This window comes from Lepisosteus platostomus, chromosome 6 (assembly GCF_059453375.1).
Source record: "Lepisosteus platostomus isolate fLepPlt1 chromosome 6, fLepPlt1.hap1, whole genome shotgun sequence".
In the NCBI taxonomy this organism is placed as follows: domain Eukaryota; kingdom Metazoa; phylum Chordata; class Actinopteri; order Semionotiformes; family Lepisosteidae; genus Lepisosteus; species Lepisosteus platostomus.
Window position 1 is genome coordinate 61,432,797 of NC_142616.1, and position 25,640 is coordinate 61,458,436.

Genomic DNA, 25,640 nt, shown 5'->3' on the forward strand with positions numbered 1-25,640 from the left:
CAATTTGGAGTTTCAAAAAAACAAAGGCAATGATAATCTGGTTTGTTCTGCATTTTACTAAAATGTTTTTTTAAATGCTACCTAATATAATGTTAGCGTATAGAATGAATGTCAAATGTGTCCAGAGTGACACTAAGTTTAAAATAGTGTCTGAGTAATTTATGTTCACAAAGAAAACACATATCCTTTTTAAATTGTCAGTTAGATATAAATGCTGTTTAAAATGTGTTATGCTGTGTTATTTTCTTAATCTGTATTTGTTTCTACTTGATGTCTTGATTCATTCCACATTCTTTTTGTAGTTACGTCAGCTTTAATGAAACTTGCATCGGCACAGCTGTCGTTTTCTTTGCATTGCTTTCAGTATGTACAGTATCCCTTTGGGAGACCCTTTTGATAGCGTCTAAAAAATTAAAATTTCTCTTGATGCCTTTTGATTTGCTCCTAGTTCGTGCCATTCCGAGATTACATTGACCGCTCTGGAAACCAAGTTCTAAGCATGGCTAGGCTGGCCAAGGACGTGCTCGCTGAAATCCCCGAACAGTTGCTTTCCTTCATGAAATCGCGCGGGATCGAACCTCGTCCAGCACTGGGAAGTACCACACAGCAATCTCTTCACATGCGCATCTAAGATGGCTCCAAAGAGAAATGTCCATGACCTCCAGCACTGCCAGTTTTCAGCTACGTGTTCTGTAAATTAAACCAGATTGTCCCTGGCACATACTGGGTACAAGAACAAATCTTCATACCAAACACTGCATGCGAGAAGAAGATCTTCTTCCTTCAGTTTTATTCACCGCCAATGAAAGCTGACCCCAGTGCAGTTTGCTTAAAACACCACAAAGTTTTACAACAAAAGTATGCAAACCAGTTTTGTGCAGCACATCTACTTTAGTGTGTTCTCTCTGTCTTTTGAATGTCTGTCTCTTGTTTTTCCGATTTTTTAAGAAACGGAGGTTGAAGTGGGGGGGGAAGAGAAGGCTGTCATTTTAGCTGTCTTGCACAATTGACTGGAACAATTGCAGGAATCTGCAGTAGCTGCAAAACATGTGGAGTCGATTGGAAGAGCTGGCCTTAAGAGAGGCTTATCTTGATAATATTTTTGCCAAATACTTCTCTGTAAATATCTGTGAATGTCACCTCTGTGGGCAATTCATTAATTCCGGTATCCAGTGAAGCAGAGCAAATTCCGAGTTACTGTCTTCAAATAGCTGGTTTCAAATTCCTGTTGAATATTGTCCAAAATGGGGAAAGACAATATATAATTCTAAACATCTCTCTGTAGCTCCTCGAGGTTTTTTGAAATCTTTAAAAAGAGATTTTGCTCTTTGAAAGAAGTTTCAGGCGTAACAGGGGTAGATAGAAATCTGGGCCAATTGAATGATGATTTCCCTCCTGACAAAATAATATTTTTAGTCATTTACTGTTACTTGATATTTAGTACAGAGTACAATATAACTGACATTTAAGAATCTGAAAAGCAATAATTTGATTATTCCTTATTCTACAGATATTTTGTGGTCTTTATACAACGTTCTGCATTTAAAGATGTTGTAATGTAGCAAAACCATCAGAATTAGGTTAGGAGTTGGTACTCTTATTACTCTTGTTTGAAATACATTATTGGGTTTATTTAGTTATTTAAACTGGCACTTTTAAATAAGTTTTATTTATTTAGGCAAATCATATGTTTATGTATCTCCTTGTGTCACATGTTTAGGTCAAGAAACAACTTGCTGTGCTAAAAATGTCTGTTTTTATATATAGTCCAGCTTAGAAGTTACCTTTTCCTGTGAGAACAGCTTTATACCAAATCACATTGTTAATGCAGAATGTTTTGTATCTCTTCCTTCATGGATCAAAGACCCTATTAACACAATTTTCTAAATATGGCTATAGAATGTACACATTACCCTTTAGCTTGTGTTTTTTAAGGAAAAAACATTTTCATTTCAGTTTACTCCCCTGTTGAGGGTTTACGGCAAAAACAGAAGAATTACGAAGAAATGTGACTGCACTGTTGAACTACAAAATAAATTATTTATTTTAATGTATAGACTATAAAGTTTATAGACAAGCATTCATTACAGAGACAGTTTATGTTAACATTGTAAGGTAACAATGCATTAGAATGCATTGTTACTTTGCAGCACATCAAATTATTTAATTCTTATTACTGCTACTTCTCTAAATAATATTGCATTAGCAACAGTTAACATTACACTTTATGACTGAGAATGGTATTTGAAAAATGAATTACCTGTATATCATGCTTTGGATTGAGAGCAAACCTGAAAGCATACTGCTGATCGTAGTTCTTATTTAATATGATTGCATGATTCTGTTTATTATTACGAATGTACTGAGTACTACTGTATGTCCAAATATTATTACGCAGAGAAATTGTTTTTTATTGTATATTCAGGACAAAGAAAAAAACAAAAATATCAGGGCAAACAAACTTAGATCAGAATTACTGTAGATGTGTAATAGAAATTGGACACAATAAATCCTCACAATTTAATAAACTAGAATAAAATCAATGGCATGAAGCCAAGCAGCAGTAGATAAACAGGTCTTTGTTTCTTATCTGTATCAACTGCCCACGCCGTTGTAAATTAATTTATAATGGGCTGGATGCCTGCAGAAAAACATAGCTTGAATTGTCTGTAACAGTTATCAAAGCAGTACTTAGTTTGTCTTTTATTCTTTTACCTTGAATGTCGCGGTTGGCAAGGTTTTTTCCGCCCAGGTTGCAGAGAAGGTTTGTTTACTTCTGTTAACTAAATGTTAAGGTTAACGTATATAAGCAGGTTGAAAGCAAAAACTGCTGTCTCCTTCCATGGGAGTATCACACAATTGGGCACTGAAGGCTTCTTGCAAAATAATTTTTGCTTTTAATTTGCAACTTGTACGAAGCTGAGGCTGATGCTTCCCAAGCTAATTTGCAGTGTCTTGGGAGCTCAGTTTCTGGATTTTTCTCAGTACTTCTTGGGACTTAATTAAAAGCCCTTTTTGAAACTGTTGTATAGGCTATTCTTGGCTTTTCTAGCCTTGAAAACATTTGTGAATTCCTCACTTCTTTAAATACTGTATATGAAAGTCTTAACTCATAGATTAATCATTAATGTTTACAAATAATTCATGTTTTCTTATTTCTTCTGTGCTTCTACTTATGATGAGTAAAACTGACTGCAGTAAAGCCATTAGCAAATGTGTATTAGCTATATTGTGAAACCTAGTCTCTTTATCAACGTTCCTTAAAATTTGTGTGTGATAACTATATTGTTTCCCTGCTTAAATGAGACATCTTAAACAGCCTGTGTGTGACAGTGACTTAATTTTCCCACATATTGCCATCTCATTTAAAATACGGCTTATTTTTCCCAAAGTACATTATTGTTAACTTTTACCAGTAAACTGAAGTTAAGGTTATTCACAGTAAAATTGGAAATTCACTTTTATAATGTCTTAAAAATTAGAAGTAATTATTAATTACACTGGGATGCAAGAGGAGGATATTGGCTCAAATTCTATATTCATTTTCAGTACATATTTGAAAAAAATCCCTAATTTACCATTACACATTAACACAACATTTTTAATAAGTACAACAGTGCAACCTTGCCACACAGGTAGTGAAATAAAGATCAATACCTTTTACTTTTGCTCTAAGGCTTGTAGTAATCTTACAGAGATATTGCTCAGTACCACAGATTCGTACCAAATCAGGGATGGCTGTGTGTGTATAAGGCCTCAAGTTGTTTCTTGACACTTCTCTTATCACTCACCCACAAAAGTGCTGCTGATGAGTGTCAGTCGTTGTGATTGACATGGACACTTGACAGTTTTTTTTTTGCTCTGCTTGTGGATGGCAGTGTAGATTATCCAAGTGGAATAATATGATGATGCCCGAGCTCAATCCTAGATGATCCTACATCCTAGAGGGTAAACTAAAGCATTCATCAAACCTGGCATGATATGGGTAGATAAAAATCCAATTAAAACTCCCAGATTTGAACCCAAACTGCAACCATACAGTCTTTAAAGGCCCTCTGGTCATGGAACTGATGTGTATGTCACAGAGTATTAAATATACTAGACTGTGAACCAGGATACTGTACCTTTTCTTGAATAAAACTAACATACTTACCGGATATTGTAAATACTATATCCATTGTCTAGCTGAAAGTAATTAACTTAGAAGAAGGTTTGTCGGAGGAAGATATATGGTATAAGTCAATTGAGATCTCACCACAAATGGCAGCTATTTCTACATGTTAACGATAGCAGTCCTAATACTTGGGGGAAAAATAGATTAAGAATGCGTGGCCTTAATTTCATCATTAAAAATGTGTATGTGTTTTTTCTAATTGTCCTGTGACTGAGTTGTAAAGCTGATCTTGTATTGTAATTTACGCATTGCATGCCCAGCCTTTATCCTTATATATTGGCGTTATCCTTCAAATACCTTCAGTTAGTGTAAATGCAGCATCTGAACTATGAGTTTTATGAAAAAACACTGGTCTTGTTTATACTGGCACTTTGGATTGTCAATGTATATTTTCTGGTCGTCACTGTTGCTCTTGGTATTGTATATTCTTAGAAAAAGCAAATATACTGTGTAAAGATAAAGTAGTTTGATTAAAATAGACTGATTTTCTTTTTCAATAGCAGACTCCACAATATACATACAGTACACTAAATGTTCATGATACTTCGAAAGCTGTGGATGGAAATTTACTTTAAAAGCTAAGCCAAATTATAAAACACAATGACTCACCTACAAGTATAAGACATTTTAATCAAATCTTGGAAATTGGAAACCTGGACTTTTCATTTCATTACCAAGTGTGCTATTTTTGTGAAAAAGATGAAGTGGAGAGACACATCAGCATGTGAGCTGTAAGGGAGCAAGCAGAGGTTGATTTCACAGTGAAAAGTAATCAAAAAGAAGAAAAACACAATTTTCTGGTGCCTTTTCCAGGAGTGTGTTTTGTTTTTCTTTTTACTTTTAGCACAGACGTAACGTCTGCTTGTCCTAATTGTGTTATATTTATGCCATTTAATGTGAATATATGCTCTTGTGTGTCATTAAATGACAATACTATGGAGAAGAATTCACATTTGAGTTGTTTTCCCTTACAGAAACAGAATTGTTCAGTGAAAGTTTGTCTAAAACATTTACCTTCAGCTTTGTCTTTAAAGTTTTATTTTCAATTGGAAATATTATTTGTTTTAATTTTGGGGGGGGTTCTCTTTTGTATGTTTCTAAAGATCATGCAGAATCTAAATCAACTGAGACTATGATGTCATGAATGATGAAACCAAGACTTAATTACTATATACCTGATGCAAATTAAGAGTGAATCTGGAATTTTAAACTCGGTAATAAAAAATATCTTCCAGTTCTTGCCATAATGTTTGAGCCGTTAACAAAAATAGAAAGAGCTTTCAGTATCATTATATGACTGTGATCATCATAAGCATAAGATTCAATACAGAACAGATCAGGCAAAGTTCCACGTTAGGTCAAGAGAGATAAACTTGGAAAATTTTGTATTTCCTGAAACACATCACAGTACTTTTTAATGTCTTTTTCCACTTTTCTTCCAAAGTCCGCAGAGTGATTAAATTCCATTAACCAAAGAAAGCTGTCTGCTAAAGGAACTGATTTAGATTTAAAACTGTCAAAAGGGACCATTTCCACAAAATCTGTCCAAACTATTTAATATAAAAATATGAAATGAAAGATGATGATCAATAATATATTTTAATCCTCACAAAGAACAGGATTGACTGTGGGTCTTTTTTGTGATTCACCCTTTTGATATCAACAGGTTTTAAACACTGCCCTATCTACCTTTGCAGTATGTTATAATGTACTGTATAGTGTATAGTTTGTCAAGGGTATAAATGTTTATTTAAATTAAACCCATTTTGCTGCTACCATTAACCAATGTAAGATTACATATTTAGTATCTGTTATGCATATAAAGTAGTAATAAAAGAAATATTTTTTTTTCTTGGCAAAGGGGTTTGTTAGCTTTTATTTCAAGCTTCATTGAAAGCTATGTGTAATGGAAATGGTTCTAGGCATGTATAAAATGACTTCAAATGTTTCTGTTATGCCTTCTGGTAAACATACCATACAAAGTATATACTGTAACTGTTGAAAACCCTGTGTAAAAGCATCAACAGAATAAAAAAAAACAGTACTAACTCAGTGGTTCACAACCCTTTCTGTGGTTGTGCTCTTTTTTTCTCTGTTAGAATTATTTATGGAAATGCACATTGATGATTTATCCTTCATTGTCTCCTTCTCATTCTCTACAAAATAGTTTGTGCTAGAAATCCATTGTGCAAAAGTAATGAATCACAAGAAATGGAATATATGAAGTACAGTATAAAGATTAGTGAGAACACTGAGCATGCATACAAGCTTCATGCCTCAGGACAAGACAAAGGGAAAACCGTTATAATAATAACCATTTGACAAAACTGTCATTTCAGTAAACTGTTTTCCAAAGTGGAGCTAACTTCAAATGAAAAGGAGTGATTGAGCTTGTTGTCCTTCTTGTCCAAAAATCATTTCTGTACAATAAATAGAATAATGTAAAAGAAGTCTAAGGAGATATTCAAAGTTCAGAACTTTGTCCATGCACAGTTTCAATGTTGCTGGATTTTCATATGTGTGTGTGAAATTAGATGCAAAAGAATTCAAAGCAGTTAATGTCAGTGTTTTGTCAATTGTGTGCAGCATGCTGAGTACTTCTCTCTTTAAAAAGGACTTTTTTTTTGCCCCGGATCAGTTGTAGTGTTTTCTGCCATCGTGACTGAAGATTGAATGACCACTCTTCAGAATTACATTCTTTGGCATTTTCCAATGCCTGAACTGTATTATGAAGTTAATAATAGTGCGGTGGACTCACATTCAAATATAACCACAAACGCTACAAACGCTACAACCAGCAGTTAGAAATCACATTTTGTAAAATGTTCAGAGAAGTCGAGCTGTGACATATTTTTCAAAATAGGAAAAGTACAGTAGTTACAAATTTCATATTCAGACCCATTTTTCCATTTAACCCCTAAAGTTATTCCTGAAATGTCAGATTTAATTTCTTCACAATATTGTATTTCACGCTTTTCCGATCTTTCACTCTTGCTTCACTGGTGATAAGTTTATGGTCATCTACATAAGGAGTTAATGGAGATGTGTTTCATGTTGTCAATTAAACTGTATGACTGTAAATGATTTCGGCTTATGTCTTCAGATTTTCAACTTTGCTATATTGATGTGAATATAATGGGCAATATTAAAGCACTTTAAATTTAACAGTTCTGTATTTTTCATTTGTGTGTGAAACAATTGAAAACAATTTGTTCTTGTCCTAGATAGCTTCAGTTAATATGAATTAGTAGATGAACTTACTGTAATTCTTTGGTGCGAGTATAAATAACATTATTTATGGCGTCTGTCCCCCTTGGAATTCTACACATGTGTATTTACAGAAACTCAAGAGAGTCTCCAAGTGTTTATTATTTTTATAAGACAAAAAAGGAGTATTGAAACCAATATCATTCGTTGTATTTTAATAACCTCTGGGTATATTTCTTTTATTTTCATTTTATTTTTCTTCTCCCTCCGAAAACATAAATCTAACACCTTATAATACTGATTTATTAAGCCTATGCAGTTAGAGTTGAGGTATATATTTCAAAATACAACATTTTAAAGTGAGGCTAGATTAATTAGAGTTGCTCTTACAGGAATTATGCACATGTTTAGAGTGGTTCTTACTGATGTTGTTCAGGTTTCAACTACTGTATGTATAAAATACACAATTTGCTAATTGTACTTGGGTTTTTTTCCCAAATCAGTACAGGTTTCGAGTTACATGGCTCAAGGAGATTATGACATGCCCCATGGAGTTATTGATTGAGGAAAGTTTGAGGAATGACGTCCTGGCCATAAGGACTCTGAACCCCCAATTGAGCAAAGGGACTGCAGCCAGGATGGTGAAGATCAGGTTCATGGCATGTTGCAGTGAATGGTGGGAAGTCAGGTCTCTTATTTTTTTTGTGGGGAGTAGGTGATTGAGTGAGGGAATTAAAGGCTAATTATCCATCCAGCCAATCATCATAAACTCCATTAATTACAGCAGTACAACACCTCACAAAATGCTAAAATGTAGCTGACTTATAACTACAGTGTATATATAGAAAGCTATGTACTGTACTTTTACGGCAGTATTTTTTTCTCCAGGGTTCAAACACACTTATTTTTTCATGCTTTAGATTTACAAATTTTCTGCAGGTCTACATATGTTTCAATTGACAATCGTATCAGGAAATGGACATTTAAGTTAAATATGCTGAATAATACATTTGGGAGATGCTGGCCAATAGGAAAGGTCCATTCACTTCAGGAGCTTCAGGATTCCTTTCTTTCAAAGCCTGATCTGTGGGGAATTGTATCTTGTGTGAAATACTTGGGTGGCAGACTGAGAAGACCTTATTTTTCACATGTACAAATTTCTGAAGGCTTTGGTGGGAATATTTAATTAAAAAATATTTTGCATTTATTAGCCCTTGAGGCAGACATTATAATCAAAGGGGCAATTTTCCCATTCTTTTAGTTTTCAGTTCTGTTTCTGCTCTAATTTTGTTTCGTCTAGCCATGTTTTGAAATTCATATCCCTCAATGCCTGCGAGGAAGCTGCCTGTGTTCAGAATACTATAAAGTACCTCTCTGTTCAGCTAATCGAAAGTGAAGATATGTAGGGAAGGCAAGCTGAATTTCCTTTTGGAAAGCTTCCATTGCTAAGCAACTGATTTTACACAGCTAACCTTTCATCTGATTTCTCTTAGAACCATGAATATTTCTAAAGAGGAAATCTTTATTTCATGGATCATTCACTTTGCTGCCATGTAATTAAAGTCAGCAGAACTGTGTTTACAGCCTATAACTGTCTGTTTGAAGAATGGGTCTGCCCAGATGGTATGCTCGATGACATGATTTCTAATTCCATTACTAAGTCTGCATCTTCATCAATCATGGAATAAAGAAATTGTGCTTATTGTATTACTCATACTGTACAGTGTGCTCCAAGTGACAAAAATGGATGTCATGCAGCATTTTTTTTCTTAACATGGATATGAACGTGACAAAACATACAGCCTACTTGTACCATTTTTTCTGCTTTATTCGGTTTTCCCATCAATCACCTGATTTTTGACATTAGATTATTCTACCTTCACTGTGAATTAAAAAGATAAAACATAATATAATCCGTTTAGTAGTTAGGAGTTTCTTTCCTGTCCAGCCAGTCCAGAATTAGGTCCTAGCTTGTGTAATAAGGTCCTGCACTGTAAGATGAGACTAGTACTGTGATGTCTCTCCCTAAGACCATTTATGTAGCAAGTAAACGCTAATGATAATGGCTTGCCTGGGCTCTGTTGATTGGGTGCTGAGAGATACCTGTAAGACAACGGTTCATATTTTAGATATGACAGCTTTTTGAGTAATGGAAAAGGCTTTATGGACTATACTCAAGGATTCTGAGTGTCTCACTTTAAAAACAAACCACGGTCTGTTTTAAAACTTGTACTCCTTATGTGGAAAAAAACAGTATAATTAATAGTACAACTTGGTCTTTGCTTGTTTTTATAATAAAGGGTAGATGGCATGATAGATCCGGCCTTAGGTGCTGGCTTTTCCAAAACCTTGTGTCATTTTCTCCTTTCTAAAATAAATACAAATATTCAAGTTCCCCAACATATGAAGACATACTGTTTTTTCAGTCTTGTATATTCAAATATAGTTAATCAATATGAAATGTATAAGTGTTTGCAAGTGGAGCAGTCTTTAGGCAAAATAGCAACTTTATATTGAAGGTCTTATGTTCTTTTTTGGTCTCTTTGTGTGCAACTGAAGGTCTAAGGCAAAAATATAAAGAACCAAAGAGAGATTATGTATGATGTAAGCAGCAAATGGAAATAAAATTGCCACAAGATTGATAGTCATTAAGCAAGATTTGCACAGATTCACAGCAATTCAGGATGAGAAATCTCCTAGCAACAGGTAAAATCCTTCCCCTACACACTAGTTAAAACTCTTATCTGCATCCCCCATCTACTAATGCTGCATTACCATCAATAAGTGGTGCTGTTTATATTTGCATATCTTCATATCATCCTGTGCTCTGGTACAGTGCATAAGCATATCAGTGCTGTACATAATTATGCCATTGCTTTTTCCACAGCAGGATACAAAACCATACACAAGCCATAATTAACTGTCTGATTTTCTGGAGAAGTGCGAGGTAGCAGTTCCCTAGACAATATTGATTACTTTACTGTGCTTAATGAGCACAGTGTGTATTGCATGTAAACCCCACAATGTACATTAAATTAAATATTTGGCTTTGGGTAGGTTCATTACAAAATGGCAAGAGTCCCCAGATGTGGACTTGTGCATTTCCTCAATTTATTATTCATAGCAGTGGAACATTAAAATCTGATACTCAGGGGTGTATGGTGACTCTAAGATGGTGTTTCACCAGAAAATTAACTGCTGTCCCAGGGCTTTTAAACAGGAAAACAGGAGGTGTTATAATAATCTAAAATTAAATGTGGGATGCTTATAAATTATTCATGAAAATAATCTAGGTCTTATTGCATTACAATAAAATGGGAATATTGTAAATCAATTTGTTTTGTTTCATATAGTTCTCTAGGTAAAACAAGTGTTAAACTGAAATTTGATCAGACCTGCAATGCACAGTAGCACATCCATCCTAACCATTTAGGTGTCAGTCATTGAAGTAAAATCGAGAACAAATAACTTCTCTAATCCTCTGTCAATTCAGTAAGAAAAAGCTGAGAAAATAAGGAATTCACATTTTCTCCTTCAAGATAATGACACTATTGTGAACATGTCTCCCCTGCAGTTTGTTAATTTGCATTGTAAAAAGTTAAACTAGGATTTTAAAAGATATAGCTTACATTTTCATTTCAAGCAGAGTTTCAACCCCCCAATAATACTTTATGAAGCATATAGTTGGAGATCAGGTATCTTGCCAAAGCCGAGCAAGAGAAGTAGGATGAATATTTCCTTCATTCATCATGGGTTAGGAAACGTTTGGCTTGTAAATTTAATTTGGTCACCAATTCAAAATATAATACTGTTCTATATGTAATGGACAAGGAATAAAGTATCATTAATATGACAGAAATAATATATTTCCCAACAAGAAAACTCAGTTTTGTCATGGATATGATACATGTGAAATTGTGTAAGGCAGATTAATACTTTTCTTTTACAACATAAGAACATCAAGAAGAGTATAGATGGGAATAGATCATTTGGCCATTTTTAACTTATTTAATTGTAAGCAGGTTATTAATCAGACAATCAGAGACACACGTCAGGGTATCAGCTTCAACAATGTTCCTACTGTAGGTAGCTTGTTCCAAAACTCCCAATACCCTTTGTTTAATAATGCTCTCCCCCTTAATTTCAGCTTGTGTTCTCTTAATCATGTCTCTCTGTTTATTTTGGAGGTGTCTATTGGGTTGACTTTGTCAATTTGATATGAGCATTTTAAATGCTTGAACTGAGTCGACTTTGTGTTTCACTCCTGAAGTGTTTTGGTTCCTTAAACCTGTCAGAAAAGGACTTTCTTTCAATTAATCTTGTTTCTCTTCAGCATCTTCAGCACACTAAAGTGTGGTAACCACAGTTTACACGGTATTCTGCTTGACTCTGCATTGTCCAATTTTAACATAACTTCCCTTGACTCGAACGCTTCATCAAATACTAATATGTCCTATTTTGTTTATACTATTTTGTGCTAAAATTAGTTCATACAATTTCAGCTAGTCTTTGAAAAGATTATGTTCTCTTAATTAAAACCCCCTTCGAAATTAGTTTGTGGATGCCTTTTGTTACAGGCCTTGATTATTTAGAGCATGAGGATGATCAAAGTGAAATTCACCAATGGGAATAGATCTGCAGTTCTTTGAACAACCCCATATATTAAAAAAATGCAAAATTATGTTAAAAAGTGTATTTTTGTGGCTAGTATGGCTTGGTCTGAAATTTTACTAGACAACATCAAAAGACTCTTGGATCCAAAACATTGAAACTGGGTCACTTTGGGTTTTGGGTAAGTACAGTGTATTTTCTTTCCAAAATATTTTTAAATGTTTCTGTCTTAAACTTGTGTGACTGTTCTGGAATTCAGTTTTAATTAAATACCACATAAATTACTTTGAAAGTTTTTTTGAGGATCGTAAATGAGATTAAGCAAAGACTCAAACAGTATGAAAGTATCAGAACAAACCTTTCTTGGGTTCAATGTGAGTTATGAAATTTGTAAGGATCTTTTTTCTTGTACATACAATTTTAGGTGTTTATTTGTATTATCCTCTTTTATAAAAAGATTCAGTACTTCTACATCTTACAAGTTGTTGAATATTCTTTAAACTGGATGAAGATGTCTTTTCTTAAAATATTCTTTAAAATCTATTCTTTAAACTCAGGGTTGCGAAGATTGGTTGTGGTAGTTTTCCTCAGCTGGGCAACAGCAATCACTTTGTGTAAGGTTCATTGTAAGAATTACTGAGTCCTGCAGAGAAATTTTCTCAATAGTTCTGATATGCACTTCTTGCACAAGCAAATGTGATAAAATGTGCAGAACATAATTCAAACACTGTGATTGTTTCTGTTGGAAACTCTCACCTTTATTGAATTTTTTCTACATCAGATCATCCAAACTTCAATTCAAAGTTTATTAGCCCCTGGGGGAAATTTGTTCAACACAGCACAACACAACAAAACAGCGAAAACAAACATTCCAAAAATTACACTACAACAGTGTTTAATTATGCACTATCCTTTAATCTTAGTACACAACTGATATTCACATTGCTTTTGAATATGTACACTACATAATATTAAAATTCCGCTCTGCAGGTGTAGTTTTCAAATGTGGTAGATTGTATAGAAAATACATGAATATATATTGCAAATAAAACAATTGCCTGATAAACTAATGAACTATTGCATATTAAACAACATGAATTAACAACAGAGCAACTACACATCTTTAACAAGACTGCAATATTACAAAAGTAATAGATCCTGCTGAAAAATATGCAATCGCTTATTTACATTGTTAAATGTGTTCAATTATATTTGAAAATCCTAGAATATGATAGAAGATTATAGCACGTATATAAATGAAAGAACAATCTGGGGTATTATTTGTTTTGACGACGTAGTAATTTAAAGCCCATGATTCGTGATATTTGAAAGGCAGCGGCTGTTTTTGATTTATTCAATACACTTTTGCTCCACCATGTGGCCAGAAATGTAATTTCATCAAAGAAATTAGAAGTTCCCCTGTGTAACTTCTAATTTTTTTCTATCTACAGTGATTTCTTCAATACCTAACGTTAATTTTTTCTTAGTTTGTCACATGATGCGACTGTTACATAAAATAACAGAAGATACACCCTGGAGTCTAGTGCAATTTAAACCTACAGAAATTAAGATCACTTTCAAGAGCAAGTCAGCTCTATCAAAATGGGGAAAATGACAAATACGAAATCCCGTATTGTTGTATTCATAACAAAACCACGGCTGTGTTATAAAAGGGGAGATACTTTTTTAATGATACGCGTTTGAATACAGGTCTGCTGCAGGGGTGCCTCGAAGTGTTATCTAGTCAATAACACGTAACGTCGTTTGTATTTAACCCCCTTTATACTACTTTTGCAATGGCCGTTCTCACACTAGAGACGTCTTACGCGTTCTTTTTTTCAGCCATCATCATTACAGAGATATTATGTGGTAAGTTAATTTTGATAGCAGTCGAAATGATCACGACTCTGCTCCGTTTCTGCTCCGTGCCACAGTTTGCCCCTAACTTCTGGGCAGTGACAAGAAGTCTCTTATTACATGTTTGTAGGGGGCGGGGATTTTGTGTGTTTCTGCTACAGGGATACCAAGATGGAAATCCAGGGGCTTTTCGCAGCCCAAAACATACATCAACAACATGGCGTCTCCTGTAGGACAGACCAGCCTCAGCCGACCACAGTCAAAAATGTTTTCAGACATTCCAGTTCAACCGACTGGGGAAAAGAACAGGAATCGCGCCAACCGGAGGACGGCAACAAAAGACCAGGGACCTCTCCATTTCGACTGCAGGCAGAAAATGGCAGCGGTTTTGTTTCTAGTCCTAGGCACAACCTTACTGTCAACACAACAGCACCGACTTATGCGGCGATCGGGCTTCGTAACGTGAGTAATCTGCAGTCATCGGGTGCCAAGGAGCAAGACGGCCGGGAAGCGGGGCTCAAGGGTGACTTTGAGATCGAAGAAAGCGGGCTGTATCTGGCCTTTCCTGTGCTGCTGTCGGAGGAGTGCGGCTCGCAGCAGCCGCCTCAACCGCGGGTTTTACGACAGCTGCAAGATGGCGCCACCCTGCCGCAGCCATTGATGTGCGAAAGTGCAGCCGCTCTGAATCCCTCCAGCAAAGAGAACGAAGAATTCTACGTGGTTTTCAACATTGTCCAGGACGGGGAGAGCAACAGCTGTAAAGAAAATGGGCGCTCCCTCGCCTTAACGAGAGAGACTGAGGACTCGCCGAAGGGAACTAAGGACGCCGTGATGGAAACGCAGCCTTGCACGATCGCCCCAGAAGAAAAAATGACAAACCCCGCAAGCCCCAGGAAATCCTTCGCCCCTCTCAATCTGTCGTGCAACAACGAAGGAAGTTGTGAAGTGGAGCGTGGGACGGGAGTAAATGCGAAAGAGCGCCTGGGTTTCGGTTACGATTCGGGGGAGATAAGCGTTATGGCAAACGCGAACAAAGGTAACCCGCCGTACCAGGCGTCGGATAAAAGTGAGCAGCACACAGCGGGCGATTTCCCCCAGCCGCCAAGCAGGAGCCATGATTTGATTTCTGACGCCGCCGCCTTCACGGATACCGTTCCGTTAAATGACCGGCCCTGCCAGGCGGGGGTGGAAAACGGCCAGGACGGCGTTCCCGACTTCCCCGGTCCGCACAACGGCGGAGGCGGCTCCCCGGACGAGTCGTTTTCGGGAACCATCATGATCAATAACCAAAGCATTATCGTTACCATAGAAAACGGGGTTTTGACTCTGGCCACGCCTCCGTCGTCCGGCCACCACAGGGACGACGCTTTTGTGAACCTGAAGGAACAGCTGGGCATGAAAGACAGCCAGGACATCGTGCTGATAAACTACGACAATGCGGCCAAAACGAGCGACAAAGCGCCGGGCCGACATAACGCCCCCGGGGTGAGTTCCGCGCAGTTTGAAGAGACGAGACCCAGCTTGTCTGTGACCGATTCGGGGCTGGGTTTAAATGGAGACTGCTCTATTTCGGATCCCAATTCCACGCTGGATTCGTGCGGATCCGGTAAGGACCAGGATGAGCGCACCTTATGTCCCCTGGACGAGACGGATATTGTCTGCCCGGACTCGAGAGACGGACAGCAGGGGTGCTATGTCGTCACGGACAGCGGGGAATTGCAGATGAAGCTGGGCGACGGCAGGTCGATGATGTCAAAGAAAGGGGTGCTGGTGATGTACCACTGCACGCAGCTCAACTGCAGCAAGACGTTCGACACCAAACACAAGCTCAAAATACACTTGCTGTCTCACACAGAGGACCAGAGGCCTTTTAAATGCACGGTGGAAGGGTGCGGGTGGTCCTTCACCACCTCGTATAAACTCAAACGCCACCTCCAGTCCCACGACAAAGTGCGGCCTTTCACGTGCGAGTGGGAGAACTGTGGGCGAAAGTTCACCACCGTGTACAACCTGAAAGCCCACATCAAGTCGCACGACCAGGAAAACACGTTTGCGTGTGAGATCTGCAGCGAGCGCTTCCGAACAGCTACCAAACTCAGCAATCATCAAAGAACTCACTTCGAGCCCGAGAGACCTCATAAATGTGAATTTCCAGGTCAGTCTGATTTTAAAAACCCTTTAAAAGAATGACACCTAATTTCATTCAGTGTTATTACTATTCGGTTGTTTTCCGTTTTCAATGTTGTTTACCTCAAAATGGAGCTAAGCAATGCAGTGGTTTTTTTTTGGTGGAAGCCTCAAGCAAAACTTCTATCACACGCAATATAATGCACTAATATATAAACATGAATGTCAATACAGTTGAGCAGTTATGTGCATCTTACACTTTATTCTTTACAAAATTTAGTGGGCAGTCAGATGGTTGCTGTCTTAACGTTGCATTTGTATTTTCATGGCCACACAATTCCATTTAAATTCCATTGTAGGGTCTGTACAGAACAGAATTGTTTGCCAAGTGAAACCATGACTGTTATTGGGGGAAAAAGTGTACCTGCATGCATGTGTATTTTTTGTCTGATCCCATGTGTAAACGTTTCACACACTATAAAAAGATCAGATTTAAGTAGTGCATAAATTGTTTAAATTTGTTCAAATAAATGTAACCTATGACTCTACACAAGAGTAATACGAGGTTTCATGCAAAACCATTTCTTTTTTTCAGATGCAGAAGAGCAGATAGGACAAGTATATGAGCTAGCCATTTCACTGTTTTCACATATTAATATCTTATACAACTTTTTCTGGTAAATAAAGTGATGTGCAACATATATGTTAACAACTTTTCATCGCCTTTGTTCTTTTGGTGCTTGAAAATGAAGAAAGCCCACTAAACAATTTTTATCCTCTTAGTGCTCTACAGTTTTTGTGAAAGGAAATTTGCAATAAACTCACATCAGCAGTGGTGCAACAGTTCTCATTTCAGGTATTGAAATTGAAATGGTCATTTGTGACGTGAAATGTGTAATGTCTTTTAGGGTGTGAAAAGACTTTCATCACATTCAGCGCACTGTATTCTCACAATCGCACACACTTCCGGGAAATCGGCCAGTTCTCCTGCACGTATCCCGGCTGTGACAAGCGATATGACAAAGCCTGTCGGTTAAAAATTCACATGCGAAGCCACACAGGTAAGAAATTGATGCCACTGAAAGGCAAGGATTAGATTTTGTTTGTGGTGTGATTTTGATAAAGTGTGCATGCCTGGTAGACTTTGACAGTCCTGGAGGGATACTGTTTTTCTAAAGTTTCTGAATTAAAAACATGCTCAATATGGTTGTCTATGCTGTGTATACACTTTTATGCAATCCCATTAGTGTTTTCATTCTCCATCTCAGTTATTGTTTCATTGGTATAGAGGTTGTAGGTAGAAGTATACACTAGAAATGTTCACTACCACTTACTACTAGACTATGAGAATGCTTGTGATCCAATAAAGTTAAGTTGCTTGCCATTATACACTTGGCACAGTAGAGATAATCAAATTATTAAATAAAAAAGTATTTAAATGTGTGTTTATATATACAGTTCGTAGGGTTTATACACACACCTATTGAAACAGGAAGAAAGCATAGAAAAATGTACAAACTGGATAATGTCTTGCTTAAATATTTTGAAAATGTTATACTGTAATCTTAATAGCATTGCAAAGTCATATTTTCATAAATAACTGAAGTCCAAAAAACATGTGGGACATCATGTGGAAAAATGTTTATTCCAACCCTTGTACGCATTTTGTACATTCTCCTTTTGGCATGGATTACAACTGATACTATTGTAATATGCTACGATATTTTGGCACTGCGGAGAGGGGCTTTTTTCAAAAGGCATTTTCCTTCAGGCAAAATCTCTCTTGGTCCCAGACACTCCAGTTTCTGTGTGTGCTTTCCTGAGTTTGAGCCACAAATATTCAATTGAATCAAGGTTTAGAGATTGAGATAGTCAGCAACATGTTTTTGTGTGTCAGTTAACCATCCTTTGTCATTTTGGATTATTGTTATGCTCAAATGTCCCATGTTCAGCCAAGCATGAGCTTTTTGGGAAAGGTATTTGGATAAATTATCCCGGTAGGCATTGGAGTCCATGATCCCCTCTTATCTCAACAAGAGTCAAGGAGTCAATGATGGGTGCTACAGTGCTAAAGTGGTAGATTCTTCTTGATTCTTTTATAGCCACCCCTGACCTCTTGGAGGTTAGTGACCATCTGTGTGTTGCCTCCAGGGAGTTGTCTGTTCTCTTAAGCATGACGATGAATGTTATTACTGAAAGTCCTCCATGTTTTATGGGTTTTTGTATCCAAGGGAAAAAGGAAGCCTTTGGAGACCCAAAGGGTCTTTCCAGAAGCCTAAAGTTGAATGTCTAAAGAGCAAAATATTAATGTGAATCTGTTTGTTGGATTTTGTTTAAAGAAATACTTCAGAGTTCTTGATAATTATGAACCTTGCTTTTTCTGAAATTCAAGTTAATTACGATTTTGCTTTTTACAGTGTTATTAAGATCACAGTATAAAAGTGGTAGAAAGAAAACAACGTTTCAGCTGCGGTTTTTCTCTTTTCAGCATGGAATAAACCTAGTACTTGTTCCTTTGTGGCCTACGCATGGTGACGCAGCTGCCTACCTGAACTAAAATTTGTAGACTTTTGTTCAAGCAAAAGTGATTATGGAATGTGAATAAATCCGCTGAGCACTATAAGCAACAACAGTAGAACGGAAATATAAATACATATATAAAAGGCTACTATTTGTTAAATAACTTTTATAATATTATGAAACATGTTGCATCTGTCTGAAAACCTACTGATGCCACACTGCCTATTGTATTGTCGATGGTATTGTTCATCTTTTTGTGCTTTTTTGCAGGTGAACGACCTTTTGTTTGTGACTTTGAGGGATGCGGTTGGTCATTCACTAGTATGTCCAAGTTGCTGAGACATAAAAGGTTACGTGTTAAAATCCTCAAGCACTTTGGAAACATTGGGATTATGATTCGGGAAGTTTTCTTGATATCTTGAAGCTTTAGGAAGCTCATGGGTTTTCTTTCCTCCGTGTACACAGGAAGCACGACGACGATCGCCGGTTCACCTGCAAGGAGGAGGGTTGTGGCAAGTCATTTACTAGAGCAGAGCACCTGAAGGGCCATAGTATCACCCATCTCGGAACGAAGCCCTTTGAGTGTCAAGTAGAAGGTGTGTGCTCACAGATACTCTGGTCAAGAACTTTAAGAAGGAAAAGCTCATCCCATTGAAATCTGAGAGGTTGTAATCATCCACTGTACATTCCTTCGCATTACAATTTCACATTTCACCACTGGAGTTATCATACCTTTAGTTGTAGAGATTTAATAAATATTTTCTACTCTTCATTCAGATATTGAGGTCTGTTGTTCTTAAGTGTATTCTAGTTGTGAGGATAGTTTTTGTTAAGAGAACTCCTTCACACTCCTGTAATGTATTCTTGGTCTTTACTGTTTCCCTCTTCTATGTCTTTTATGGTGAACATTTCAGATGGTTGCTGTACCATTGGTAATGCGTAACATCTGTGTTCTGTTTCAGGTTGCTGTGCAAAATTCTCAGCTCGGAGCAGTCTTTACATCCATTCAAAGAAGCACCTACAGGATGTTGAAACATTAAAAACTCTCTGTCTAGTCTCAAGCTGTAACAAGCAGTTTACATCCAAAAGCAGCATGAAGAGCCACATGGTTAAGCATCACAATTTTAGTCCAGGTGAGTGTCTTTTTGGTTAACATTCCCCTTTAGAGACTCTAGAATGAAAGGATGCAAAGCAGTCCCCCACCCAGTAGTTTTCAGGTCTATCTCCTAGTGATTGCATAAAAGGTTTAAGCTTTTTGTTCACTTTGAATTAGTTTCCGATAATGATAATTAAATATTGTTCTTTGACATGTAGATGTTTCCTTGGGGTGTTTTTTTCTATATGAGTTACACATGCTGTTAATTATTCTGCTGTTTATGCTGTTGTGTAATTATTTTGCATGTTTTTGAGAGCTCATAGTTACGTTACAGATGTGATCTGTGTATTGCCACCAGGGGCAGGTTTCTGACCTGAGGCCGAAAAACGCTGGTCTGGAATTATTGTCTTTACTTGGTGATTCTTTGTCGTCTTTTCAGATCTTCTGAACCAGCTGGAGATGAGCAGCTCTTTAACCCCAAGCAATGAACTGACCAGCTCAGGCCAGGGTGACCTGGGCAACATAGACATCACCTCCCTGTTCTCCAGTGTGCCCACCAACAACCCAGGCATTGCCATGGACATGTCGTTGGTGAACTCTGGCATACTGACAATTGATGCCGCCTCTGTAGGTGCCACCCTTGGTGGGAGCATTGCTGTCAACAATACCCCGTTGGCACAGGCTGTGGACCCTCTTATTCTGGCAGCGGGCGCCGACATCACTCATGGATTGGACAGCTCCCTGGCTATGGGCTCTAACAGTGGTGTCCTGCCACAGGGCACCCTGAACCTTGAAGACGTGCAGACTGTCAACCCTGAAGCCTTAGGCTCCCTGGCAGCCCTCTCGATGCGGACCCCTTCCCAGGATCCTCTGCAGGGGCTCGGCTCCTCCAGCACCCTGACCATCGACACGGCCACGCTCACCCCCTCTAGCAGTCTGGCAGCCAGCCACGTGCCCGAGCTGCTCACACCCACCAAGGTGGACCGCAGCCTGCTGAGCGGCTCGGACGTCATTGGGCAGCAGGAGGGCAGCAAGGTGGTGACGCAGTTCGTCTTCTCCAGCCCCACGGGCAGCTACAGTGCCCAGAGGGATGTGGAACTCAATGCTGTGTCCGGCAGCACTTTCCTGGTAGGTGGGAGTTCACTGCCGCCATCGAAAAGTCAGAGGATGGGCTTAGACTCAGTCGGCTCTTTTAACCACCTACAGAGCGCAAATTGTAAAACCAGTACTTGATGGAGTCGAAAATTCCTTACAAGCAGGAATCCATCACTCAGGGAGGCATTTGGAATCTGCTGTTGCTGGGTATGTTAAAGTAATGTTACAGTCAAGGCCATAGCCCTGTTATTATACTTAAAACTTTTTCTGTGGAGTCGGACATATGAGTAGAGTAGTGAAGGGTGGATAGTATTGCTTGTTCATTTTTAATTTAAGGATTTAAAATCTGTGGAGAGGAGGTATTTTAATATTTTGGCGTAGAGTCCCCACATTGTCTCAGTGAGCCATCAGTTAAAATTGGCAGAACAGATTAGTGTCTTTTTATCTTGTAAGCTTCAGTATAACCATTTGAACAGACTTTGCAGATAGAAAAACGGTTTTCCTAAAATAATTTTCTGATTACTGCATATTCCTATATCTTTGTCTTTGGTATACTGTATACCTCTCCTTTAGTCATGCACATTTTTATTAATTTATCTGGCTGTTGCTCTATCCTGAGACATGCATTTGTACCTTTTTGTATAATATAAGGTGGGGCATTTTACCAGATCCTCTGACCAGAGTGTCTTGCTCAGAGGTGTCCTACCCACGATTCCGATTTACTAAATCCTTCCGAGTAACAGTCCAGAGCCCAAGTGCCCGTTCCACTTCTGTCCCAGTCTTCACCTTTTGCAGTGTCGGTCGTTCTTTAATGTCTTTTGCTTGTTTGGCACTTCAGGAGAGTGGCGGTTCAGCCCGAACAGATTACAGAGCCATCCAGCTTGCCAAAAAGAAGAAAAAGCAGAAAGGATCAGGATGTAGTCCAGGTAATCATTCAAGTAAGAAATGTTGAGTTAAATTCTGTTCTGTCGCAACTAAATCAGGTGGATTGGGTACTACTGTCACGTTATCTTGTGTTATTTCCTCCGTTTCCATGAGCAGGCGTTGATCAAAATCAGCTTTATGTATCGCATAGCTCTATAATTTACACATTTAACCCCCCCCCCCCCCGAAGGCATTCAGTTTAATTCCGAGAGCTGCTGAGGACAGTGTGACACCTTGCTTGTTCTTGTCCTGTTATGTGCTCACCTCTCTTGAATTTGCTTTCAGGAGGCCCCAGTTCTAGCCAGCGGAAAAGCAAAAGCGGTAAAGGGAGTTCAGCCACCGTGCCTGCAGCCAGTCCCAGCGGGCGTTTCAGCGAAGGCGTGGTGTCTCCCAGTGGCGGGCTGACGATAAGAGACACGGCCACGGGGGCCCAGTATGTCCAGATCCAGCTCCTGCAGGTGAGGAGGTGACGCAGTTCACTTCCCAGGGAACCTCTGAAACTGCAAAGCCTCTGGGATCCAAGGGGAATGAACGTCTGGTCACAGAAAAGAGATGAATACGCCGAGGCTAGCATAGCTCGTAATTGAGCCGTGAAACACGGTGGTTGCTGTCTTATATTACGGTGCATCATCTTCAAGGTGCATGAGCAGAATTTGTGTATCAAATTTTCTGCATACACACATGCAGTATACCCCATGTATGCATAAACATCCAGCAGGAAAGGTGAACCTTAGTGAGAGAGAGAGAGACGGGGGTCTATTTGTTTTTGTTTTAGCAGGGCCTTTAAGAAATTTGTGACTTGGATTATAATTCGTTTACTGTTAGCTGATAATAAACCCCACAGCATGTGGTTCTTGTGAGATTTGGATGGCCATACTCAAGATCAAAGGCAGAAAGAAATGATATGCATAGACCCCTTAGTTCCAGGAAACAGGATAGTAAGAATAAAATGCTGGACTGTTATTGAAATGAGAGCGTCTTCAGCATTATTAGGAACATTTGTCCCATTTAAATTCCAATCGGAGTTGAATATATTGATATCTGGGAAGCTCTGCTCTTGGTAAGTCATGGTGTAATTCACCTTTCCTTCTGACCTCAGGATGACCCTGCAGGCGATGGAGACCTGGCGTTCCAGCTTAGCTCACAGACCTCTACTTCACACTCGCAGCTCACTGTTGACCTTCCAGTCAACATTCTGCAGGTATTTTCATCAGTGGACAGCATCATGTCGGCAGCAGACATCATAAACATTTCAAACTTGCTCAGATGCACTTATATTGTTCAGTCCTTTTGGTTGGTTTACTGTATAATTTGACTTATTTTCCTAATCAAACCTTGGTAGTTAGCTATGCGTAGGATTGCTAACACATTCATGGCAATTCAAGATCTTTCAAGAAGGAAACTTGGATTCATTATACAAAAACTAAATGTTCGACTTGTCTAGCACCAGTCCATTTAGGAACTGAGTTCTGAGTTATTTTTAACAACATTCCATGGATTGAAGAATTTCAAAAAACGTATGTTGTCTCAAAAGTATGCAGTTGATAGTTTGCTGACATTTTTTAGAAATGAGCTAAAAGGTTTAGAATGCAAAATGAAAATCAAATGTGTTTCCATCGTTAGTAGATTTTCAGTACAAGTATGCAGAAGAATAACTGAATGCATTGTCGTGTTTCTGCAGGAACCACACACATCAGCCGAAGATGATGCTGGCTCAGATAATTCACAGTTTACAGGAAGCACAATAAATTTACAAGATCTTGAATAAACCTTGGACAACAAAAACCATCCTTTGCACTTTGATTTCAGTTCTAATGAGCGTGATCATGAAGTTTGTATACATATGGGTCACAGCAGAAGTCTTGACAGCATTATTTACTTGTAGGACAAAGGAAACTGGTTAAATCTTATTTTTTTTTAAACATTCTATAGAATGTCCTAATGTAGTCCACCGTGCTGTTTATCCATTTTGGATATATATAAAATCTAAGGAGGCTGTGGTTATGTAGGTGCATCACTAGTTTACATTATAGTGTTGTAAATGTGTAATAGCTTATCTGCATTAAAAACATGCAGAAAGTTGTGCAATAAGATGCATAACAGACAATTATATTGATTTATATACTGTAGTATGTACTATATCAATTGTCTGCCTTTACAAAGAATTCTGCTTTACTATAGGAATTCAAAATATACCTTTACTCGAGGGAACATGAACTTGATGCCCATATAAAGTTTTATATGTAAATGTTTTTATCAGTTGAAATTTTGTACTTAAAGAAGATTTCAAAATATTGAAATGTGCTTTTAGATTTTTTTAAATTCCTTAGTTAAGATGGACTATTGGATAAAGTTGTTAATGTCATGAGAGACCATTTTCATTTCAGAATCATATGACAGTCACAGATTAAGTTTTTTTTGGCCAGTATTTGAAACTGCATTTTTTCTGCAGCATGATATTTTTAAGCTCCAGAAATCTGTAGCGAGGTTTTAATTACTGTTCCATTCCACATAACTGTGTACAAGAGGGGCACATTCATGCCTTAATTATTAAAAAAGTGGAATTAGTCTGGAATAAACGAAAAGAGTTGACTTCTTCAAGTTCTTGTTCAGATTCTGATTTCATTAAATCAGATAACCGTTCTTCCACATTCAAATGTCATGCCAATAGTCAAAAAACTGATTTTATATATATATACAGTAATCTTGTACATGTTATTTATTTCTTTTGTAAAGATAAAAGTTTATTAAAAACAAGTGAACATTTTTTCTAATAACACTCGGCACTTTTGTGGTTTCTTCTTTACTATGGCTTTGAATCATTTTTAATTTTGCTATGCGCTTGTTTGTTGCTGATACTTTTATATGAGAAAGAGTCGCTTTCCTATACAATTAGAACGAAAGTTAGTTGTACAGTTTAAGACAAAGTCGGCAAGTTAAAAAGAACATTGTGTGGTAAATCGTCTATTTAAGCACTTGTTTGTCTATTGCAAAGATTTTGCTCCGTTACATTCTGCATCGCACGTTTTTCTTAGTTTTTTGGTCATTGCTATTTAAAAGGTGTTATGTACAGTAACTGCAAACATCTGCCAAAGACAAAAAGGACAGTTGGCAACAAGTGGAGATTAGATCACTTGAGCTAGCAGGCTGTCCATCAGGTGAGTTCAGCACTTAAAGCTGGATGGTGCTCGTGGGTTGTTCAGAAGAAACATTTTCGTGGACGAAAGGGAAAAAATAGACAAACGTGCAAAACGTACTCAAAATAAATGGTTTGTAGTAGGAATATCATCTTGCCAAATGCTGAGTTCTGTGGAGGGAAACACAGCTGCAATCTGCAAAACCACTCACATGTGCAGTTGTAATCATGGTGAACCCCAAGACCTTGCGTGGCCAGAATTGTTTGCAATGCTTGTTGTGGAATTACGTTCTGGTATACTTTTAACTGCAGCCTGCTGCGCTGCATGCAGAAAATACTTGGGCATTCGATCTGTCGCGTTCTGTGATTTGGGGTCGGGGGTGTGCTGTTATACAGTCAGAACTTGCCATTCTGCTCAGTTTTACTTGGACCAGCCTGAAAGAGTTTTGTTCTTGGCCGCTCAGAGCTCCTGAAATGGTTTGGAATGTGTAGTTCATTTCATTGTAAGGCAATCATGACGGTTGAGAAGGGACTTTTTTCTGCTGTTATTTCAGACCCTGGTGAAATGTGTATCAGGTTCTGTTCAAACTGTTTGTGTGGTCACAAAGGCCCTATGTGTTATCTGGTGGGAATTACAAGTGTTTCTGCCTGTAATGTTTTTGTCATACTGAACTGTAGACTAGGGGTTGCAAATTCCTTTACGTTTTATAACTTAAAAAATGTCTTTTAATAGAGTGTATTATAACAAAGGGCTTGTGCTGTAACCTACGAAGATATAATAAAGCAGTACAAGCTGAGCAGGGAAGGAGAAAACAGATCCGATAGACCAGAGTCTAGCTCTAGTACTGGAGAGACCCAGTCCAGCAGGCTGTATAGGTAGTTAATTCCTAAAG

The 25,640-nt window shown here is 38.0% G+C and overlaps 2 protein-coding genes across 3 annotated transcripts in view; both read left to right on the forward strand.

Annotated features, from left to right (window-relative positions):
• Positions 1-7,339, forward strand: part of cpne9 (copine family member IX) — a 126,050-nt gene extending 118,711 nt beyond the window's left edge. Inside the window, exon 20 of the mRNA XM_088636740.1 lies at positions 449-7,339. Within this exon, the coding sequence (XP_088492866.1) occupies positions 449-631 (183 nt within the window). The 3' untranslated portion in view covers positions 632-7,339. The remainder of the gene's footprint in view (positions 1-448) is intronic.
• A 6,652-nt stretch (positions 7,340-13,991) lies between these two features.
• On the forward strand, positions 13,992-24,388 carry LOC148662055 (zinc finger protein ZXDC). 2 transcript variants are annotated; one of them, XM_088636741.1, is made up of 10 exons: positions 13,992-16,004; positions 16,885-17,037; positions 18,767-18,845; positions 18,962-19,092; positions 19,459-19,629; positions 20,032-20,720; positions 21,526-21,625; positions 21,897-22,069; positions 22,711-22,812; positions 23,293-24,388. In XM_088636741.1, exons 1-10 carry the CDS (start codon positions 14,021-14,023, stop codon positions 23,377-23,379), a joined length of 3,669 nt encoding a protein of 1,222 aa, XP_088492867.1. In that variant the 5' UTR covers positions 13,992-14,020; the 3' UTR covers positions 23,380-24,388. The 2 variants fall into 2 exon arrangements, with proteins under 2 accessions (XP_088492867.1, XP_088492868.1); XM_088636742.1 differs by having other exon boundaries at positions 21,526-21,613.
• The last annotated feature ends 1,252 nt before the right edge of the window (positions 24,389-25,640 follow it).

Excerpts from the sequence above, each read along its gene's own strand:
- LOC148662055 (XM_088636741.1), top strand. The coding sequence starts at position 14,021 with ATGGAAATCCAGGGGCTTTTCGCAGCCCAAAACATACATCAACAACAT. Across the intron at positions 22,070-22,710 it reads TCCAGATCCAGCTCCTGCAG|GATGACCCTGCAGGCGATGG; the intron begins GTGAGGAGGTGA and ends TTCTGACCTCAG. Across the intron at positions 22,813-23,292 it reads TTCCAGTCAACATTCTGCAG|GAACCACACACATCAGCCGA; the intron begins GTATTTTCATCA and ends GTGTTTCTGCAG.